At 43.1% G+C, this 18,431-nt stretch overlaps 3 protein-coding genes across 4 annotated transcripts; all 3 read left to right on the top strand.

Moving 5' to 3' along the window:
• The first annotated feature begins 474 nt into the window (after positions 1–474).
• Positions 475–2,316, top strand: LOC115738234. 2 transcript variants are annotated; one of them, XR_007199617.1, is made up of 2 exons: positions 475–937; positions 2,107–2,316. XR_007199617.1 is itself a non-coding variant. In XM_048284642.1 (2 exons), exons 1-2 carry the CDS (start codon positions 684–686, stop codon positions 1,382–1,384), a joined length of 345 nt encoding a protein of 114 aa, XP_048140599.1. In that variant the 5' UTR covers positions 475–683; the 3' UTR covers positions 1,385–1,443. The 2 variants fall into 2 exon arrangements, 1 of the variants encoding a protein (XP_048140599.1); XM_048284642.1 differs by lacking the exon at positions 2,107–2,316 and adding an exon at positions 1,294–1,443.
• A 7-nt stretch (positions 2,317–2,323) lies between these two features.
• LOC115738225 lies at positions 2,324–10,633 on the top strand. Its single transcript, XM_048284358.1, has 7 exons — positions 2,324–2,613; positions 2,725–3,169; positions 3,247–3,606; positions 3,697–3,875; positions 3,965–6,937; positions 7,895–10,472; positions 10,539–10,633. The coding sequence occupies exons 1-6, from the start codon at positions 2,506–2,508 to the stop codon at positions 10,463–10,465; spliced, it is 6,636 nt and encodes a 2,211-aa protein (XP_048140315.1). The 5' UTR covers positions 2,324–2,505; the 3' UTR covers positions 10,466–10,472; positions 10,539–10,633.
• Positions 10,634–17,411: 6,778 nt separating this feature from the next.
• On the top strand, positions 17,412–18,019 carry LOC125316388. Its single transcript, XM_048284641.1, has 2 exons — positions 17,412–17,858; positions 17,925–18,019. The coding sequence occupies exon 1, from the start codon at positions 17,462–17,464 to the stop codon at positions 17,849–17,851; it is 390 nt and encodes a 129-aa protein (XP_048140598.1). The 5' UTR covers positions 17,412–17,461; the 3' UTR covers positions 17,852–17,858; positions 17,925–18,019.
• The last annotated feature ends 412 nt before the right edge of the window (positions 18,020–18,431 follow it).

Below are 18,431 nucleotides of genomic sequence, written 5' to 3'. Positions count from 1 at the left end.
CACGGGCGAAAGTGGGGTGGGATCTGGCTCCAACAGCATGTCAGAACGAACAACACGAAAGTTTAGAGACTGCACGTGATATAAAGAGCGTGTAAACCTCTTTGTCGGGCGATGTGGGATATCCGAACACGCTATTTGAAAGGGTACGAAGAATAAATGATTCGGGAGGAAAAAAAAATCCGTAAATCGATTGTTTATATCGACCGAAATAATTAGTCGAGATTATAAGATAATTCTAATATCGGCAACGATTTACATCTACCAAAAAAGTTCGGAGCGTGACCTCTGAGCATGATCATCTTGGCTATATTTAACGGTTTCCTCGACATTTGCTTAAAAAAAAAAAAAAAAGACATGACTTGGTTAACGGTCATCAACCGCCAAAAAGAGCCCAAAAGCCTTTGCCCGCCAAAACTAACTGGAATTCCGCCCCTCTCTCTCTCTCCTTACCGGCGAAAGTTTACATTTTTTTTTTTGTTCTCTGGTTGAGGATGATTTTCGCCATTTGAAGGAGCAAAGCAGATACCTGTTCCGACAAGACCCATCTTCCCGGTTCGGACATCTAACACGCTGTTGAATCGCCTCGGATTCGATCGAGGCTCTTTCTTCTTGTTGTGCAGATGACGACGATGCGATAAGAGGTTCTTGCGGGGCACAAACGTGGGGAATATCTCGCGCCCCGGATGGGAGATCCTTCGGAGTTACCGAAGAGAGGGGTTGATTACAAAGCGTCTGCCTTGGTTTATAAAAACCGAAAAAAAAGAGTTTGTGGGTTCTGTCGTTTTCTGGTTGGACTGATGAAGCGTCTCGACTGGTTAAATTCGAGCAGGAGTTCAGCATTTCTGGTGTGTGGAAGAACGGCCGCTACTGTTACTGACACTGTGGGTTTATCTCTTCGCTATGCCTCTCCATTTGGCAACATATTGCGCACTCTTGGGTTAGTTACTGTCTCATGATGACCCTTTCTACATTGTTCGTGTTTTGTGTTTTAGAACTATTGTGTCCCTGCTACAATCTTTGACACACTGGGAGCGACAGAGAAAGACAGAATTTCCAGTTATTCAGAGCTTTCTAGATGTGGGTGAAAATATATGCTCGCATGCCATAGAAGTATTTGATAAATAGCCCCAGTGAGAATTACGCGTGGCCACCTTTAATGTCTGTGTAATGAGTTGTGTGGAGATGGTCGAAAAGGAATCCATCATGCTTTGCCGGGTGAAAAAGAATTTGTTATGCTTCGCTGGGTCTCTTGAGTATTCGGTCTCCTCACTTCCATTGACGATGGCATTACAGGGTGAGGTGCGGAAAGAGCGCCGAGTTGTCACGGCAGGAGTCTCCAGTGCGAGTTTTGACCTATCGTCATCCTAAGGTTCGATACAGCTGAGCTTCATTTTCGTGGTTGTGGAAACAGTGTCGGTAATGTGATTCTTGGGGTGTGTGGTAGAGTCATTTTGGAGCTGTTGTCTTTTCGAAATTCAAAGTTGTTCCCAAAGGCATTATTTGCATCATTCCACTTTGCAATCTCATTACTATTGCCAGTCTAGCTATTAAATCAAAGAATACAGCATATTCTTACAAGCATCCTATACTAAGAACTTCTATAACATAGTGAGACTATCAGATGGTATCATTTGGTTTTAGCTATGATCCATTGGTAGATTGGAACAAACTATCGCACATTTCTTATCTATTGAAGGTCGACCGAATCAAATTTTTGTGCAGCAGAAATGAGTTAATGGGAGGCCACAGGATTTCGGGCAGAATTTTATAATCTATATCCGGATCTTGTTAGAATGTGTTAAGCACTTGTCTGCCATGTCTGACTCTGGTAGATGATTTGGAACTTTGGTTTAAACGATGCTGATTTTTGTCAACACTCGATTTTTCTCTACACTTCTTCTTTTTGTCTTACATGTTCTGAGCTGGATTGTGTCCTTGCTTTTTAGCAGAATAGACAACAATGCAAAGCTTAGGATTTCTTTTTTCCCATTCTTTTCAAATTTGTGGTTGTACAGCAATATAAACCTTCTTATTGGTTTTGTACTTTGGGAAGTGGTAATGCAAACAATATAAATAGACTCAGTTTGGTGGGGTTGATTCCAACAGGTGTTGATAGTGTGCGACGGCATAAAAAATGGACACCCGAAAATCCGTAGAAGATCAGTTCTCCAAGTTGCATCCATGCTTACCAATGGATACCAGAATCGGGATAGTTGGAGGTGGTCCAAGTGGATTATCAGCTGCCTATGCACTAGCGAAGCTCGGTTATAGAGACATCACTGTCATAGAGAAGCACAATTCTGTGGGAGGCATGTGCGAATCAGTAGAAATTGAAGGTACAGAGAAGAAGGGTGTCTTATGCGCTTTTCAACCTTGCAACTTAACTAACATCTTTTGATCATCCGTACAGGAAAGGTTTATGATTTGGGTGGTCAAGTTCTTGCTGCCAACAGCGCGCCAGTCATTTTTCACTTGGCAAAAGAATCTGGGACTGAATTAGAAGAAATGGACCTCCACAAACAAGCTCTCATTGACAGTTTTACCGGGGAGTATCAGGATATAAATGTTGCAGAAGATTATATGTTTCTAGTCTCGCTCACCTTAGAAATCCAGGTACCCTTCTTTTGGTACTACAGTGAAATGTCCATTCGCACTCGTAACCTCTACTGTTGGTTTTGGCTGTTGCTAAATTTTCAGTTAGTTGGCGTTTCATATCACGTGCAGGATAAGGCGAAGGATTCGAATCGTATAGGCATCCATGCAGTGAGTGACATTGCATCAGACTTAACCCCTGCATATCTGGAAGCCCATGGAATCAAAAGTGTTCCCAAGTCTGTCCAATATGGATACACTGCATCTGGGTACGGATTTGTCCAAGACATGCCTTACGCTTACCTTCATGAGTTCACTCGCACTAGCATGGCTGGAAAAATCCGACGTATGAAAGGTGGATATATGAGCCTTTGGAAGAAAATCAGTGAGTCTCTTCCAATAAAGGTGTGCTGTAATACTGTAGTACAAGCAGTCAGACGCAACAGTTCTGGTGTTAATGTTGATATCACCAATACTAGCGGAGAAACCGACCATAAGGAGTTTGACAAGATAATCATCTCAGGTGCATTCCCCTTCAAGAATTCGAGAACGTACAGATCACCTCCGTCTTCTGAAGGTTTGTTGAGTATTTTACTCTCACTCTAATAGTTGTCTTTTGTTCAGAATGATTTCATGAACATGATGTCACTGCAGAAGCTGAGATGGGATTGTTGGATGTGAGCGACCTTGAAAGGGAGCTTTTCAGCAAAGTGCAAACAATAGATTATTACACCACCGTTTTAAAGATTAAGGGGCTTGAACGCATCCCTGTTGGTTTTTATTATTTGGGTGAATATATGGACGACCCTTCGACAATCGGACATCCAGTTGCAATGCAAAGATTTTATGCGGACACCGATATCTTCTTGTTCTGGTCCTATGGCGACTCTGTGAATATTAGGGGATCTAACGTCATTGATCTCGCCATTGAAGTAGTTAAAAGAATGGGTGGAGAAGTTGAGAAGGTCATTCTGCAGAGGCGTTTCAAGTACTTTCCTCATGTAGGCAGCACAGGTATGTAATATAACTCATATGGAGGTGATTCATGGGAGCCACAAGCTCAAGTAACAGATTTTTTGTATCTTTCTCTGTGATTTGACGCAGATATGAAGGACGGATTTTATGAGAAAGTAGAATCAGAACTTCAGGGTCACCGAAACACATATTACATAGGAGGTCTTTTTGCTTTTGAGCTTACAGAAAGAAATTCATCTTATGCCATGGCTCTAATCTGCAAGCACTTTGCCAATGCAAATTCCCTCCCAACACTTCCTTATGTGAAGGTGAGTCAGCTCTCTAGATCTATGATTATTGATAATGGAAAGAGCATTAAAGCAACTATGTTTTACTTATACATAAATTTCTTGTGCAGAGTTTGTTCACCTTGCACCTGGACCGAGAGGAGACCGGCCTTAAAACATTGAGTGAAGCACGAGGAGTTGTTTTTCCCGACCTTCCCACACTTGATAGCTATTTGAAGCACTGGGCTGCTCAAGAAATTACTCAAAACAAGGTTCTCTATACTTGGATCAATGAAGGAGGAGCAGTGGTGTGCCAGAGGACATATGGAGAGCTTGACTCCAATGCTTCTTGCATTTCTGATAAGCTCTTGACGAGCCGGAAACCTACTATCAAGCCAGGTGATAGGGTTTTACTTGTCCATGTTCCAGGTCTGGACTTTGTTGATGCTTTTTTTGGTTGTTTAAGAGCCAAAGTCATACCCGTTCCAGTACTTCCACCTGATCCATTGCAAAGAGGTGGACAGGCTCTTCTGAAGATTGAGAACATTGCTAAGTTGTGCAATGCAGTGGCCATTCTGTCAACCATTGGCTATCATGCTGCAGTCAGGGCAGGGTCAGTAAAGAATTTGATCTCTTTCACCGCAAAAACTGCGAAAAGCACAGCTCAGTGGCCTAATCTTCCATGGCTGCACACAGATTCTTGGATCAAAAGCTCTAAGGTCTTGCCTGCTCTAAACATTGCCTCTCAGTCAGAATCTCGGCCAGATGATCTGTGCTTTTTGCAATTTACATCGGGTTCAACTGGTGATGCTAAGGGCGTTATGATAACACATGGTGGACTTGTTCATAACGTCAAATTGATGCGGAGGAGATACCGAAGCACTTCAAATACTGTGCTAGTAAGTTGGCTTCCTCAGTACCATGACATGGGTTTGATTGGAGGACTTTTTACAGCAATGGTTTCTGGTGGATCAGCACTCCTTTTTTCTCCATTGACATTCATCAAGAATCCCCTCCTGTGGCTTCAAACGATCAGCGATTACAAGGCCACACATAGCGCAGGTCCCAATTTTGCCTTTGAGCTAGTAATTCGAAGATTAGAAGCAGACAAGGCCAATTCGCACAATTATGATCTCTCTTCCATGAATTTTTTCATGGTTGCTGCTGAACCAGTGAGGCAGAGGACGCTCAAAAGATTTATTGATCTCACTCGTCCCTTTGGCCTTTCTCAGGATATGATGGCTCCAGGCTATGGCTTGGCAGAAAATTGTGTCTTTGTCAGCTGTGCGTATGGCAAAAAGAAGCCTATCTTGGTAGATTGGCAGGGAAGAATTTGCTGCGGATACGTGGATCACGATGATGCAGATGTTGATATAAGGATTGTTGATGCAGATACAGGTTTAGAGGTTGATGAAGATGGGAAGGAAGGAGAGATATGGATTAGTAGTCCAAGCGCTGGAATTGGGTACTGGGGCAAGGAAGAACTTAGCGAGAAAACTTTCAGAAACAAGCTTCAGAAGTACCCTGGAAGAAAGTACACAAGAACTGGAGACCTGGGACGGGTAATCCAGGGTAACTTGTTCATCACAGGAAGAATCAAGGATCTCATCATTGTAGCTGGAAGAAACATTTACTCGGCAGATGTTGAGAAGACGGTTGAGAGCTCATCTGAGCTTCTACGCCCTGGTTGCTGTGCCGTCATCAGTGTTCCTGAAGATGTCCTATCGGCAAAAGGCATTTCACTTCCGGATGCTTCTGACCAGGTTGGCTTGGTTGTAGTTGCAGAGTTAAGAGATGGTAAACCTGTTGACAAGGACATCATAAAGCAAATTGAATCCCGCGTGGTGGAAGAACATGGGGTAACTGTCGCCTGTGTCAAGTTGATCAGGCCTAGAACCATAAGTAAGACAACCTCTGGGAAGATCAAGAGGTTCGAATGCCTCAAGCAGTTTGTTGATGGAACTCTCAACACAGTACCAGATCCAATTGGGACAAAGAGATCATTGACCAGATCTTTCACCACTGGGACGTGTAAGGAGGGAAATACTCCTCGACCTCACCTTGCTAAAGGTTCTCTACCACCAAGCGCACAATTAAGCAATAGAGATATTGTGGAGTTTCTGAAGCAGCTAATCGGTGAACAGACAGGAATTGCAATCAAGAACATTTCAGCCACGGAAAGCCTCGTGTCCTACGGCATTGATTCGATAGGCGTGGTCAGAGCTGCTCAAAAGCTTTCGGATTTTCTTGGAGTGCCAGTTGGAGCTGTAGATATATTCACTGCAACCTGCATAGCAGACTTGGCAAACTTCGCCGAGAATCTGTTAATGAAGTCTCAACCCCATCTAGTCACCACCCAATCCAAACATCCAGAGCCCCTTACTGCTGACTTCTCCATGGAAATTTCCAAACTTCACCGCTGGCTTATCTGGTCCTTCCAACTTCTTGCACTTCTCTATGTCTCTTTCATTCTGGTTTTCCCTGCTTATTTATCGGTTTCCACTTTTCAAATTTTGGTTTCGGCCAGCCAAAAACTGATTGATGGACTTCCCTGGTTGCATCATACAAGTGTTGTGCTTCTTGCACCTCTTTCCTGGATCCTCTGTATTTCCTTGACCAGCATATCCATTGCCTTGTTCGGTAATTCATTCCTACGCATAAATTACGCCCTGACTCCTGAAGTATCTGTCTGGTCTGTGGATTTTGTCAAGTGGTGGGCACTTTACAAGGCTCAGGAGGTTTCCTCCAAAGTCCTCGCAGTGCATCTCAGAGGAACAGTGTTCCTTAAATACTGGTTTGAGATGCTTGGAGCAAGGATTGGATCATCAGTTTTACTAGACACAGTTGACATAACAGACCCTTCTCTGGTTTCCATCGGAGATGGAGCAGTGATTGCAGAAGGTGCTTTGCTTCAAAGTCACGAAGTGCGGAACAGCGTCTTGAGATTCCAGCCAATAAGGATTGGCAGGAATTGCTCAGTTGGCCCTTATGCTGTTGTCCAGAAAGGAAGTGTTCTAAGGGAAGGAGCTGAAGTACTGGCCTTGCAGAAAAGTGAAGGTGGGAAGTCTTCCCTTAAGATGGCCAAGGCAGAAAACATACTGAAGGTAAGTTCTGTTTCCTTATCTTTTATGAAAAGAGGCGCAGCTTTCTTGGTAAAAACTTTAAGCAACTTTCTGATAGGTACTTGTTTTATTCATATGAACTCTCTATTTGTGCACTACCTATTTTTAAATGTTTAATAGGTTCAAAAGTCAGCTCTTAGAGGTAACTATCTTTCTTTCAATCATAAACTGATGATAGATTAGATTATAGGTAACTATGACAATTACTTAATTAGAGCACGTAGGATTGCACTCTCAAGCGAAGTGTGTACCAAAATCTATTCATTGCAAATTTTCATTATGCTCCAATCAACAAAAATATGCTTTTTACTTGTTTATATAAATATATATCAGTATAGTCTATAGTCAGTATATCTAATAATGCCCTACCTTATCTTGGTAGTGAAATGTATATTGGGTTTACAATTTGCAATGGTGTCAAAAGGGAAAAGGATGTGTACTGTTTCGTCCTGACAATAAAGGGCCTATACTTGCTTCAAGCAGTATCCTCCTCCAAATAATCAATGGAATTAATAAATGTGGACTGAGATGAAGAAAAAATTTCCAAACCCATCCAGTTGGGCTGTCAGTGTTTTCCTGGCTTTATTTCACAAGGGAGTAGGTGGAAATTGCGGATTCATACTACTCTTGAAGTTCCTTTTAGAATTTCCATTGCATGTGCAGTATTGGTTGACTTAGTTTTTAGGATGCTGAAAGTTGTGTTTTTACCTAAATGTAAGAGAATGCAGGACAAAATAGTCACTGGCACTCCTTGTTTTTTCTTCTTTTTTATCAGTCTCCTTCGTTGTGGTTAACCTAATTTTCGGTTTTGGTTGTCGCTGATGTGGTCTCTGATGCTCATAGTTGTATCTCTGACATTTAAACTGCTGGAAGCACAATACATGCATCTTTTGTTCCTGTTTTAATTGTGCATATCACATCTACTATGCGTCATTTCAGGTTTCCCCTGGAACTCTGAAAGAGACCATACAACAGTTTATGGGCATCTACATGGTTGGTTTCCTCAGCTCGTTGTCCGCTGCTGCTGTTTACTTGTTCTACATGAGGCTATCTCAGAAAGTTCCTTCCCTAGAGCACATGGCTTTTCTTTGCATTTCGGGAGCCTTTCACTGGGTTCCATTCACCATCATGGCATATGCCACCATGTTTACGAAAGCCCCACCTAATCCGGTCGAGTTTGCCATTTATTTGGCATTTGCCTACCTTGCTCATGGCCTGGTCCTCAGTTTATTGACATCCATCTTTACCCATTTGCTTTCTGGTAAAGAAAGGAAGCAGACTTATATCAAAACCTGGTTTGGCCACCAACTTGCCATTGCATGCCACCTCCGTTTTGCCAAGCTTCTCTCTGGAACAGAAGCCTTCTGCATGTACTTGCGCTTGTTAGGTGCAAAAGTAGGCAGGTGTTGTTCCATCAGATCCATCAACCCGGTTGCGGATCCAAGGATGGTTTCGATAGGTGCTGGTGTCCATTTAGGTGATTTTAGCAGGATCATCACAGGTTTCTATTCCCAGAGTGGATACATCCAGAGTAATGTTGATGTAAAGGATAATTCAGTTACTGGGAGCCAAAGCCTTATACTTCCCGGCTCTGTTGTCGAAAAGGATGTTGTTCTCGGGGCAATTTCAGTTGCTCCAGTGAATTCAGTTCTCCAAAGTGGTGGTGTTTACATGGGGTCTCAAAGTGCAGTTATGGTAAAAAACACAATACACGCTTTGGATGACAGGATTGAGGAGATGGATCCGAGATACAAAAAGATGGTTGGCAACTTGGCTGCGAACTTGGCAGCGACGACTCTCAAGGTGAAATCGAGATACTTCCATCGTATCGGTGTTAGCGGGAAGGGATACTTGAAACTCTACGACACCATTCAAGGATTGCCAGAGCACAATATCTTCGGCCCCGGAAAGAAGTATACAGTCGTCGTCCGCCACAGCAATAGCTTGAGTGCCGATGATGATGCAAGGTTAGATGCACGAGGAGCGGCGCTAAGGATCCTCTCAGATGAAAAGGGGGATGCTTCTCCACTTCTCGACTTGACTTTGAAGACAGGGAAGGCATTCTATGCCCGCACAATCTCCGATTTCGCAACCTGGCTGGTGTGTGGGCTTGCCGCGAGGGAGGAGCACGTCAAGCGGGCACCGCACGTGCGGGACGCAGTGTGGACCTCCCTCCGTCAAGCTGACTCCTATGTGGATATGCATTACTACTCAAATATCTGTAGGCTCTTCCGCTTTAAGGACGGACAGGAAATGTATGTCAAATTCAAGTTGAGGCCCATCGACGAAAATATTGAAGAAGATCTTGGTAAGGTGGAACCCTCGGGGATCCTTCCGCCTGAAACTGGTGCGATACCGAGGGATGCTAGTGACACCCGCCCATTACTTTTCCTAGCTGAAGATTTCCAGAACCGTGTGAACTCTCCGAACGGGGTCCGTTACATATTCCAGCTTCAAGTCAGGCCAATTCCACAGGACGAAGCTGCACGCGACATTGCTCTCGATTGCACGAAACCTTGGGATGAATCCCAGTTTCCTTACATAGATGTTGGCGAGGTGATTATCAATGAAAATCTGACAAAAGAAGCCTCGGAAAGGCTAGAATTTAATCCATTCCTCCGATGCCACGAGGTGGATGTAATCCGGGCCATGTCAAGTAGTCAGAGCGCATCGATTGATCATGGGCGTTCACTAGTCTATGAGATATGCCAGCACCTGAGGAACGGAGATCCTCTTCCTGAGGCATGGAGGGTCTTCCTGGAGCAGTCGGACGTGAAGGTCGACCTCTCTGGGTGTCCAATGGCCGCTTCACTCGAGAGAAAAGACACCGACAAAGTGACCCTTTCAAGGCCCTGGTACTTGACCACGTGGGCTGTTTTCGCTCAGCCACTGCTACAAACAATACTGCCCTACTTTCTCCTCGGACTGATCATCTACTTCCCCCTCAACTTGCTCCTCCACTGCAAGAACACCAGGAACATGCCAGTCCGCTGGACGTTCCCCTTCTTCTGGGTGACTACAGGGATTTTAGCCGCGTTGGCCTGCGTGGCGGCAAAGTACATCCTCGTGGGAAAGAAGCGAGAGGATGAGACGGTGCACATATGGAGCAGAGGGGTGTTCATGGATACCGTATGGCAAGCCATCAGGACGGTGGTCGGGGACTACTTTGTGGAGATGGCGAGCGGGTCGGGATTGTTCCTGATGTGGTTGAAGCTGATGGGGTCGTACATCGAGCTGGACAAGGGAACTTACGTGGACTCCATGGGAGCCGCGCTGAACCCAGAGATGGTGGAGGTGGAGGGAGGCGGGAGCGTGGGGAGGGAGGCTCTGCTGTTTGGGCACGTGTACGACGGGGAAGGCGGGGTGGTGAAGTTCGGGAAGATTACGGTCGGGGAGAGCGGGTTCATCGGGAGCAGGGCGGTGGCCATGCCTGGAGTGGCGGTGGAGAGCGGAGGGAGCTTGAGCGCTCTCTCGCTCGCCATGAAGGGAGAGGTCATTAGATCAACATGATGATGATGGTCATGAAGAAACAATACAATAAGAGAATTTTGGCCGTCACTTAATGGGGAAACTATATAAGAAGACATAAATGTAGTTGGGATATAGAAAGCGGACAGTCTCTCTCAATGCTGTCCCGCGGCGGTCTCTCGTGTAATAAATAATCTCTCTGGCCGGATATATATGTGTGTATGAAAAAGAGCAATCGCTCCTAGCTTTTAGACATCTAAAAACCATTCGGGATCTCTAGGCTAAATTGACCATTATTAGTGACTAAACATCGGGAAAAAGTATAAAAACCAAATCTCATTAAAAGGCTCCGTTGGTTTCATGTAAAATGAATGGTCTGAAATACGTTTTTTTGAAAGTAACTTGTGGGTTCGTTAGAGAGAGATAGAAAATTGAATAAAGTTATCTCACTAAAGATAATAGTGCATTTCTCGACTATGAATCTGTTCCTATCAAAAGATATGAAAAATTCGAAAACCAGCGGCGAATAAACCCAAAAGACATTCCGGTACAAGATATCGAAAGAATTAGCCGGGACCATAATAACAATAATAAAAATATTAACCATCTATTAAAGATAGATTTATGATGGTCGACATAAATAATGCCCAAGCCAAAGATAAAGAAAGAGATCGGAGGCAACCGATTGTGAAATGCTTGAAAGATCATAGTCATTTAAAAGGACGCATTCAAAAAAAAAATATTGAAATATGCTATGGTCGGAGAACATGGGTGAGTTTGGTTCGACATTTAGAAGTAGCATTTGGCCCCGAATGCTCCTTTGAAAAATGTTGAACCGTTTGACAAGCATTTCGAAGGAGCATTTGGCCAAATATTCCTCTTGGGAAGGCTGAAAGCCCAATACTAGAAGTCTCAAGATTAGCTTTCAGCATTTGCATTCCCCCAAAGCTCTTTCCAAATGTCGAACCAAACCCACCCTTATACCGACCAATGGTCGAGAGTTCGCTGTTTAGATGCTTAAATAAACAAGAGTTGATGTTATCTATGGCCAATGCACACCAAGCTGGCATCAAAATGAAATGGTTATTGCGTTGGCGTGGTTATATTTTGCCGACAATAACTATAGATTGCATCAACTATGATAATTGATAAGGGATGTAAATAGTGTCTAGTATGTACCAACATCAATCTTAAACCCCAATATCAAACATGGGCATTTAGAGGTTGGGCTATAAATGTGGTCGGTAAAATAGGAAATTTTTTTTCAAAAAGTCCCAAATTTATTGCAATTTTGCCAATTCAGTTATAAACCTTTTAATTTTAGCAATTGGATCCTAAAAGAAGAAGAAGAAGAAGAAGAAAAGTAAGGGAAAACAGTCTATTTTATGTTAGCACCGGTTGTGCCACATAGAATGCTGGTATACACTTTAGCGATTTCAAGCCAATTTTGCTTAAGTAGACTACATTGGCAAAACGTAAAAAAGTTGAGATTTCAATTGGCAAAATTAAAAGATTTTGGACTAAATTAGCAAAACTGCAATTAGTGTTGCATTTTTCGGACAAATTTTCCTGCTAAAATATATCCACCATTGCCTAAAAAAATAATTTGACATTTGTGGCAAACGTTTATTTTACAAAAATGCATTGAAACAATTGCTTTAAAAAATATTACTCAAAAGATGGTTTAAGAGATTCATATAGGAAAAGATTATCCATCGGTTTAGTATCCCAGAAACAATTACTGTTGATCAAAGAACAATTTTCACTGGTCAAGAACATGCGTGAGTCATTACATGTTGACATATAATGTGCAATGTCATTTCTGAACTTTTAATTTGTTCAATGTGGTACATGAATTTTTTTTATAAATGTTTTAATTATTCCCTGCACTATATCAAAATATACAATGTTATTCTTCCGTTAATCGAACTAAATCAAAATAGTAAATAGAATATAGTGGCATGCGGTGTCTCGTGCCAAGTGAAAGGAAAGCCCCGCTTGCTCCAAACCATGAGATCCAAGAGATTGTCCGGTCATTTAAGTTTAGAGACAATATCGAATAATTTCATATAGTCTAGGGATTAGATTGGAACATGAAACAAAAGTTGATTCACCTCATGAATAAATTAAAAGTTTATAAATAATATTATACATTGAATTAAAATTTAAAGATCATATTAAATAAATTACAAATATATAAATTATATTTGAATTAACCTTTTTGGATGCACGCGCCCGTATTGTCGGACTTGATTCTGTGGTGGATATTTTCGCACGTCAAGTCAAATCTTTATCTTCGAAGGATTGCTCTCGGCCACATGATCTGCACCGACAGCGAGAGAAAATCTCGAAGCCGTGGCTGTAAATACACCGCAAAAGAGTTGAACCAGACTGTCGTCTCACTTCCGAGGAGACGATGTTCAAATTTCAGAGTCTTAAGGATGGATCGCGATCGCTCGAGCTGGAATTTGAGGGCAGAGGAGGGCTAGATCAAAATCACTAGAACTGGTAAACAGATCACTGCGCCAAGCAGAATTCAAAATATCATGTGAACTTTTGCTGCTGTAGGCCGCCGTGAAAGAAGGCGAACTCGGCAAGTCCATCGGAGCCCTCGAGAAGTATTCCACCAAAGAGGGGTCTGGGCCCTTCTGGGAACTTGCGGCCGCACGTCGCCGTCCCATTCGGCCAACTCCACAACCCTGCGGCCAGCTGAGGAGGAGCTCCGCCGTGCAGAGCGTGGTGTCCCATCGGTAGTTCACCTTCGCGGCGACCCGCTTATCACGGATAACCTCGAGGAAGGCGGCTGGGATGACGATGACTTTCTTGGTACCCACTGCTGCGACGCAGAGTGACAAGTTCCCAGGAGGGCCCCCGATGACCACCAGACGAAGAGACCCCTCTCTCCGGCAGGAATCCTTTTCTGAGAGCGCTTCGATGAACTTGTCGACGTCGCCTTCTTTCGCGGCAGCACGTTGCAGCGGATTCACATGGCATTTTGCATTCTGCTCAGCGGTGTGATTTGTTTACCAACTCTAGCGCTTTCGATCTGACCCTTTTTGCTCTCGAATTCCATCATCGTCCATGGTTATGCTCGGGCGATGGTTCTTTAGACTCTGAGAATTTGAATATAGTCGGCTCCAAAGTAGGACGATAGTCTGGTTCTAAATTCTTTTGCAGTGTCCCTTCTCCAAGATCTATTGCACGGCCACAACTTGGAGATCTCTTCTTCTCCTGCTGTCTGTGCACATCATATTGCCAAGAGCAATCCTTCGATGATAATTAAAAAAAATGTCAACAGCGCGTGAATACATCCACCACATAATTCATTCTTAACAATTATACTGCATTTTTTTTTCCCTTCTCGACGGCCTCAGATTTGTGTGTGAGAGAGAGATGATGGTGGTGGATCGGGGCCATCTGATCTTGCATGATGCGGTGGCGACCGCGCCGAGTCCGTCTTGTAGGTGGAAGTGGCGGGCTGTTTTCAGGTTGTTGGTGGCGGCCGAGTAGCGGCGTTGAATTGCAGCTGGTGTGCCGCGTGGGACACGTGTTGCATGATGAGCGAAATTGTGCATGGCTAACTTGGTATAACTTGGCTATTTAATATGGAGAATGCTTTCTTGACATGACAGTCTAACAAGATTGTCCGTTATTTCTAATAATAGATTCACGTATTATTACTGTATGTTTTGTATAAAGCACTCGTTAATTGAAATATTGTAGAATCAGAAACAATAACAATATTGTCGGGTTAGCGGCTTCCATCTAGTTCTTCTAATCATGCAGGTCTTGACAAACTTCAGTATATGAGAAAAAGAGGACATATCCATTTCCACAAAGAAAATGGTGGCCAATGAGATGGAATTCTTCAAACAATCGCACTATTCCTCAAGAAGTATGGCCTTCAAATGCAAATGATGTTTCATGGGATAGAAATATCTGCACTTGCTTAACAGTCAGATCTCTTGAAGGGAATTTCTGCAACTCTTCCGTAACATGAGAGCATGGGCAATAGATTGGACTGGTCCAATCCTCTAAACCTCAGTTCACCAATAAAAAAGATTTACTAGCAACTTAAGGACCTTGGCGTCCATGTCGGCTAACCCTATTAGTTCTTTCGACATAGGACTACGTTGAATCTAAATGCCTTTGCGGGTTGGGGGCCGAGTAGGCCCGAAATAAGCCCATTGAATGCATGTCCTAAGAACTTATAGAATCCACAGCGAGATCTAGGGCAGTGCAATCGGTCCGATTCTGCCCGGGCAAGAGGATCGAACCACCCATGAACACATGTTCGAGTTTCAATTCCAAAAATGTGGAATCCATATTTGTGAGGGTAGGCTTCAGGTTATGAGGGAAAAATTATCAAAAAAAATTTAAATCTATGAGCATGTCAATTCGGTTTTAAACTTTTTTTAATCAATTCGATCCTAAATCTTTTGCATTTGTAACAATTCAGTCATAAATATTTTGTAATTATGTCAATTTAGTATATCCGATTAACTTTAGCCAGCCGGAGTTGACGTGGCAATTTTTAATAATATCTTAATATTTTTTTTCAATTTGTTTCCTTCTTTTTTTCCTTCTTCCTCCCTTCTCTAGCCGGCCGTCGATCTAGCTAGGCCAAGCCTCTCCGTCGCCCGGCGAGGTCGAGCTCGCCCGGCCATGGCGAGGTTGAGTCTCATCAGATCCGGCAAGGGCAAGGTCTCGGCCCTTGCAGGCCCTCTCTTCTTCTTCTTCTTCCTCCAACCGAGGAAGAAGAAGAGTAATACAAAAAAAGAAAAAATTCAAATGAATATTAATAAAAATTATTAAAAATTACCACATCTGCGTTGGTAGCCAAAGTTGGTTGGATTGACTGAATTGGCACAAATACAAAAGGTTTAGTATTGAATTAGCAAAAAAAAAATTATAACCGAATTAACACGATTACAATTGGTTTAGAAATTTTTTGGCAATTTTCTCGGTTATGGGTGTTGAACCCACCCACCTACTTAGGAACTGGTTGTTAAAACGTGCTTTATCAAGTTGGAAGAAGATTATTTATCCCTTTCAAATAAATTCAACTTCCTTATTACCCTATATATTGTTTGTTTGTCGATATATTTACTTTGAGTTATTGCTTTGTTGATGGTGCTATTTTGTTATAAATGTGCAAATGAATATGATTCTTGTGTAAACCCTAGAACCAGACCGGAAAAAAAAAAAAAAAAGGATAGGTTTCAAGGTTGATGTCAAGGGCAAACACGATAGTTTCGAGGTTCCAAAAGTAAGAACCAATTCTAACATGCCCAGTTCCGAGCTTTAGGTCTGCATTCTACCCAATTTGAAACCAATTAGCCCCCCACCAATAGCTAGTTCCAAAACAAACCAACTAAAGGCATTTGCAAAGCCAAGTTAGAAGTCACTCAACACATCCATGCATACCTAATGCATGGCTTCGATTCAGCTCAATCCATCCTACATTCGCCCAATTTTTTTTTTTTTTTCCGTTTTCCTCTGAATAAGCTTGCGCATTTATTTTCTAGGACCGATGTGAATTACGAAAAACAAGAAATCTCATACTTAACCACGTGTTATTTGCTTCATGGACACATAGACATGTGACGAATCACTTACGCGTGGCTTGAAAATGAAGCAAGCCTGGACGAGCTCGCCCCGCTCGAGGTCATCGAGCCAATCCAATTAAACAAGGCGATGTCCGAAAGAATGAGGTGTGAGTGGGTTCATTGGCATTGGTTTGGAACGCATGAACACGAGGATGGCATTCTAGCCTTCCTTCTCATGTTGTCCCGTAAAATAATTAGGCGAATAATTTTTCCGTATCGGATCGTATCACACTCACCCAAGCTTGCACATTCAATCTATTGAGCTAGACGAGCAGAATACTTTAAGTATCATAATTGATTTTTAGGAAAGCGACATCACCTCTTAACCAGTTTGTACATAAAAGGTCAAATCTCCCTTTAGAGCTCATAAGAGTATATTTATTCTAACCTAAAACTCCTAGTACAAATCACCATAATACCACCCCCACGAACCAATTTGTATTTTAAGGCGGTATCGCTCACTCACCATGATAACAGCAATAAGCTCCACTCACAAAGATACGTGAGTAAGGGAAGATCACATTCCTTGGATCTAAAAGAGATAATATACGGAAATAGCCAAATTAATATGAAAAATAAAAACTCCGGCGCTTATCCACGTGTCGCGTCCTCATTGGACGCACTGACACGTGACGATCATGTGCATGCTGGAAATATCTTCCTCCAGTCTTGATAGAATCTTGAGATATTTCCAATTTCTCTCCGTACCAAAAAGCGCATAACAACCGACAATCTCGCCGATGTCTTTTTCTGTGGCGTCTCCACACGGCATTTCACTTTTCTCCCTTGGTCCCTCCGTCTCTACTAACCGACCGCAGGGGCCAATGCCTGGCGGCCGCGCAACCGAGGGCCACCTCAAGACCCCGACCTTGGACAAGTCGCCGACCTCCTCCGCGACATCTATGAGCACAGGGGCTATACCTATGCCGCCGCCGGCGACGAGGCGGCGCGAGAAATGGCGTGGGAGCAGCTCCACTCTAGGCCCTAGCACTTTTGCTCCCCCTATGTGGCACAATGCCTGCTCCATGGCGTGCGTCGACGTGGCCAAGCTCGTGTGACAAATTTATCCGAAACTATTTTTTCGACCACCAAAAATATCAAAGTGGTATATCTATGATAAATTTATCCCAAATTAGTTATTTTGATCATAAAAAAAAATTCAATTTGGTACACATATGACAAATTCATCTTCTATTAGTTTCGGTTAAATTGGATTATACCGCGAAGAATTCTAAATTAATACAACTCTGACAAATAGAGAATAAAAATCCCAAACTTGCACATCCAAGAATAGTCATGTGTCATCCAACTCGTTAAATTTAACGAAAACTAACGGATAGTAAATTTGGCCTGTGTGGCGGCAAAGTACATTCTCGTGGGAAAGAAGCGAGAGGATGAGACGGTGCACATATGGAGCAGAGGGGTGTTCATGGATACCGTATGGCAAGCCATCAGGACGGTGGTCGGGGACTACTTTGTGGAGATGGCGAGCGGGTCGGGATTGTTCCTGATGTGGTTGAAGCTGATGGGGTCGTACATCGAGCTGGACAAGGGAACTTACGTGGACTCCATGGGAGCCGCGCTGAACCCAGAGATGGTGGAGGTGGAGGGAGGCGGGAGCGTGGGGAGGGAGGCTCTGCTGTTTGGGCACGTGTACGACGGGGAAGGCGGGGTGGTGAAGTTCGGGAAGATTACGGTCGGGGAGAGCGGGTTCATCGGGAGCAGGGCGGTGGCCATGCCTGGAGTGGCGGTGGAGAGCGGAGGGAGCTTGAGCGCTCTCTCGCTCGCCATGAAGGGAGAGGTCATTAGATCAACATGATGATGATGGTCATGAAGAAACAATACAATAAGAGAATTTTGGCCGTCACTTAATGGGGAAACTATATAAGAAGACATAAATGTAGTTGGGATATAGAAAGCGGACAGTCTCTCTCAATGCTGTCCCGCGGCGGTCTCTCGTGTAATAAATAATCTCTCTGGCCGGATATATATGTGTGTATGAAAAAGATCAATCGCTCCTAGCTTTTAGACATCTAGAAACCATTCGGGAACTCTAGGCTAAATTGACTATTATTAGTGACTAAACATCAGGAAAAAGTATAAAAAGCAAATCTCATTAAAAGGCTCCGTTGGTTTCATGTAAAATGAATGGTATGAAATACGTTTTTTTGAAAGTAACTTGTGGGTTCGTTAGAGAGAGATAGAAAATTGAATAAAGTTATCTCACAAAAGATAATAGTGCATTTCTCGACTAATGAATCTGTTCCTATCAAAAGATATGAAAAATTCGGAAATCAGCGACGAATAAACCCAAAAGACATTCGGGTACAAGATATCGAAAGAATTAGCCGGGATCATAATAACAAGAATAAAAATATTAACCATCTATTAAAGATAGA

This window comes from Rhodamnia argentea, chromosome 8 (genome assembly GCF_020921035.1).
Source record: "Rhodamnia argentea isolate NSW1041297 chromosome 8, ASM2092103v1, whole genome shotgun sequence".
NCBI lineage: Eukaryota > Viridiplantae > Streptophyta > Magnoliopsida > Myrtales > Myrtaceae > Rhodamnia > Rhodamnia argentea.
The sequence above is the reverse complement of the archived record's forward strand: the minus strand, read 5'-3'. Positions and strand labels throughout refer to the sequence as shown.

What these genes read in the sequence shown, in the direction of transcription:
- LOC125316388 (XM_048284641.1), top strand. Translation starts at nt 17,462, where the DNA reads ATGGATACCGTATGGCAAGCCATCAGGACGGTGGTCGGGGACTACTTT.
- LOC115738234 (XM_048284642.1), top strand. Translation starts at nt 684, where the DNA reads ATGGGAGATCCTTCGGAGTTACCGAAGAGAGGGGTTGATTACAAAGCG. An exon ending in AACATATTGCGCACTCTTGG is followed by an intron (nt 938 to 1,293) that starts GTTAGTTACTGT and finishes ATGGCATTACAG; the next exon opens with GGTGAGGTGCGGAAAGAGCG.
- LOC115738225 (XM_048284358.1), top strand. Translation starts at nt 2,506, where the DNA reads ATGGACCTCCACAAACAAGCTCTCATTGACAGTTTTACCGGGGAGTAT. An exon ending in CGCTCACCTTAGAAATCCAG is followed by an intron (nt 2,614 to 2,724) that starts GTACCCTTCTTT and finishes TATCACGTGCAG; the next exon opens with GATAAGGCGAAGGATTCGAA. An exon ending in AGGCAGAAAACATACTGAAG is followed by an intron (nt 6,938 to 7,894) that starts GTAAGTTCTGTT and finishes GCGTCATTTCAG; the next exon opens with GTTTCCCCTGGAACTCTGAA.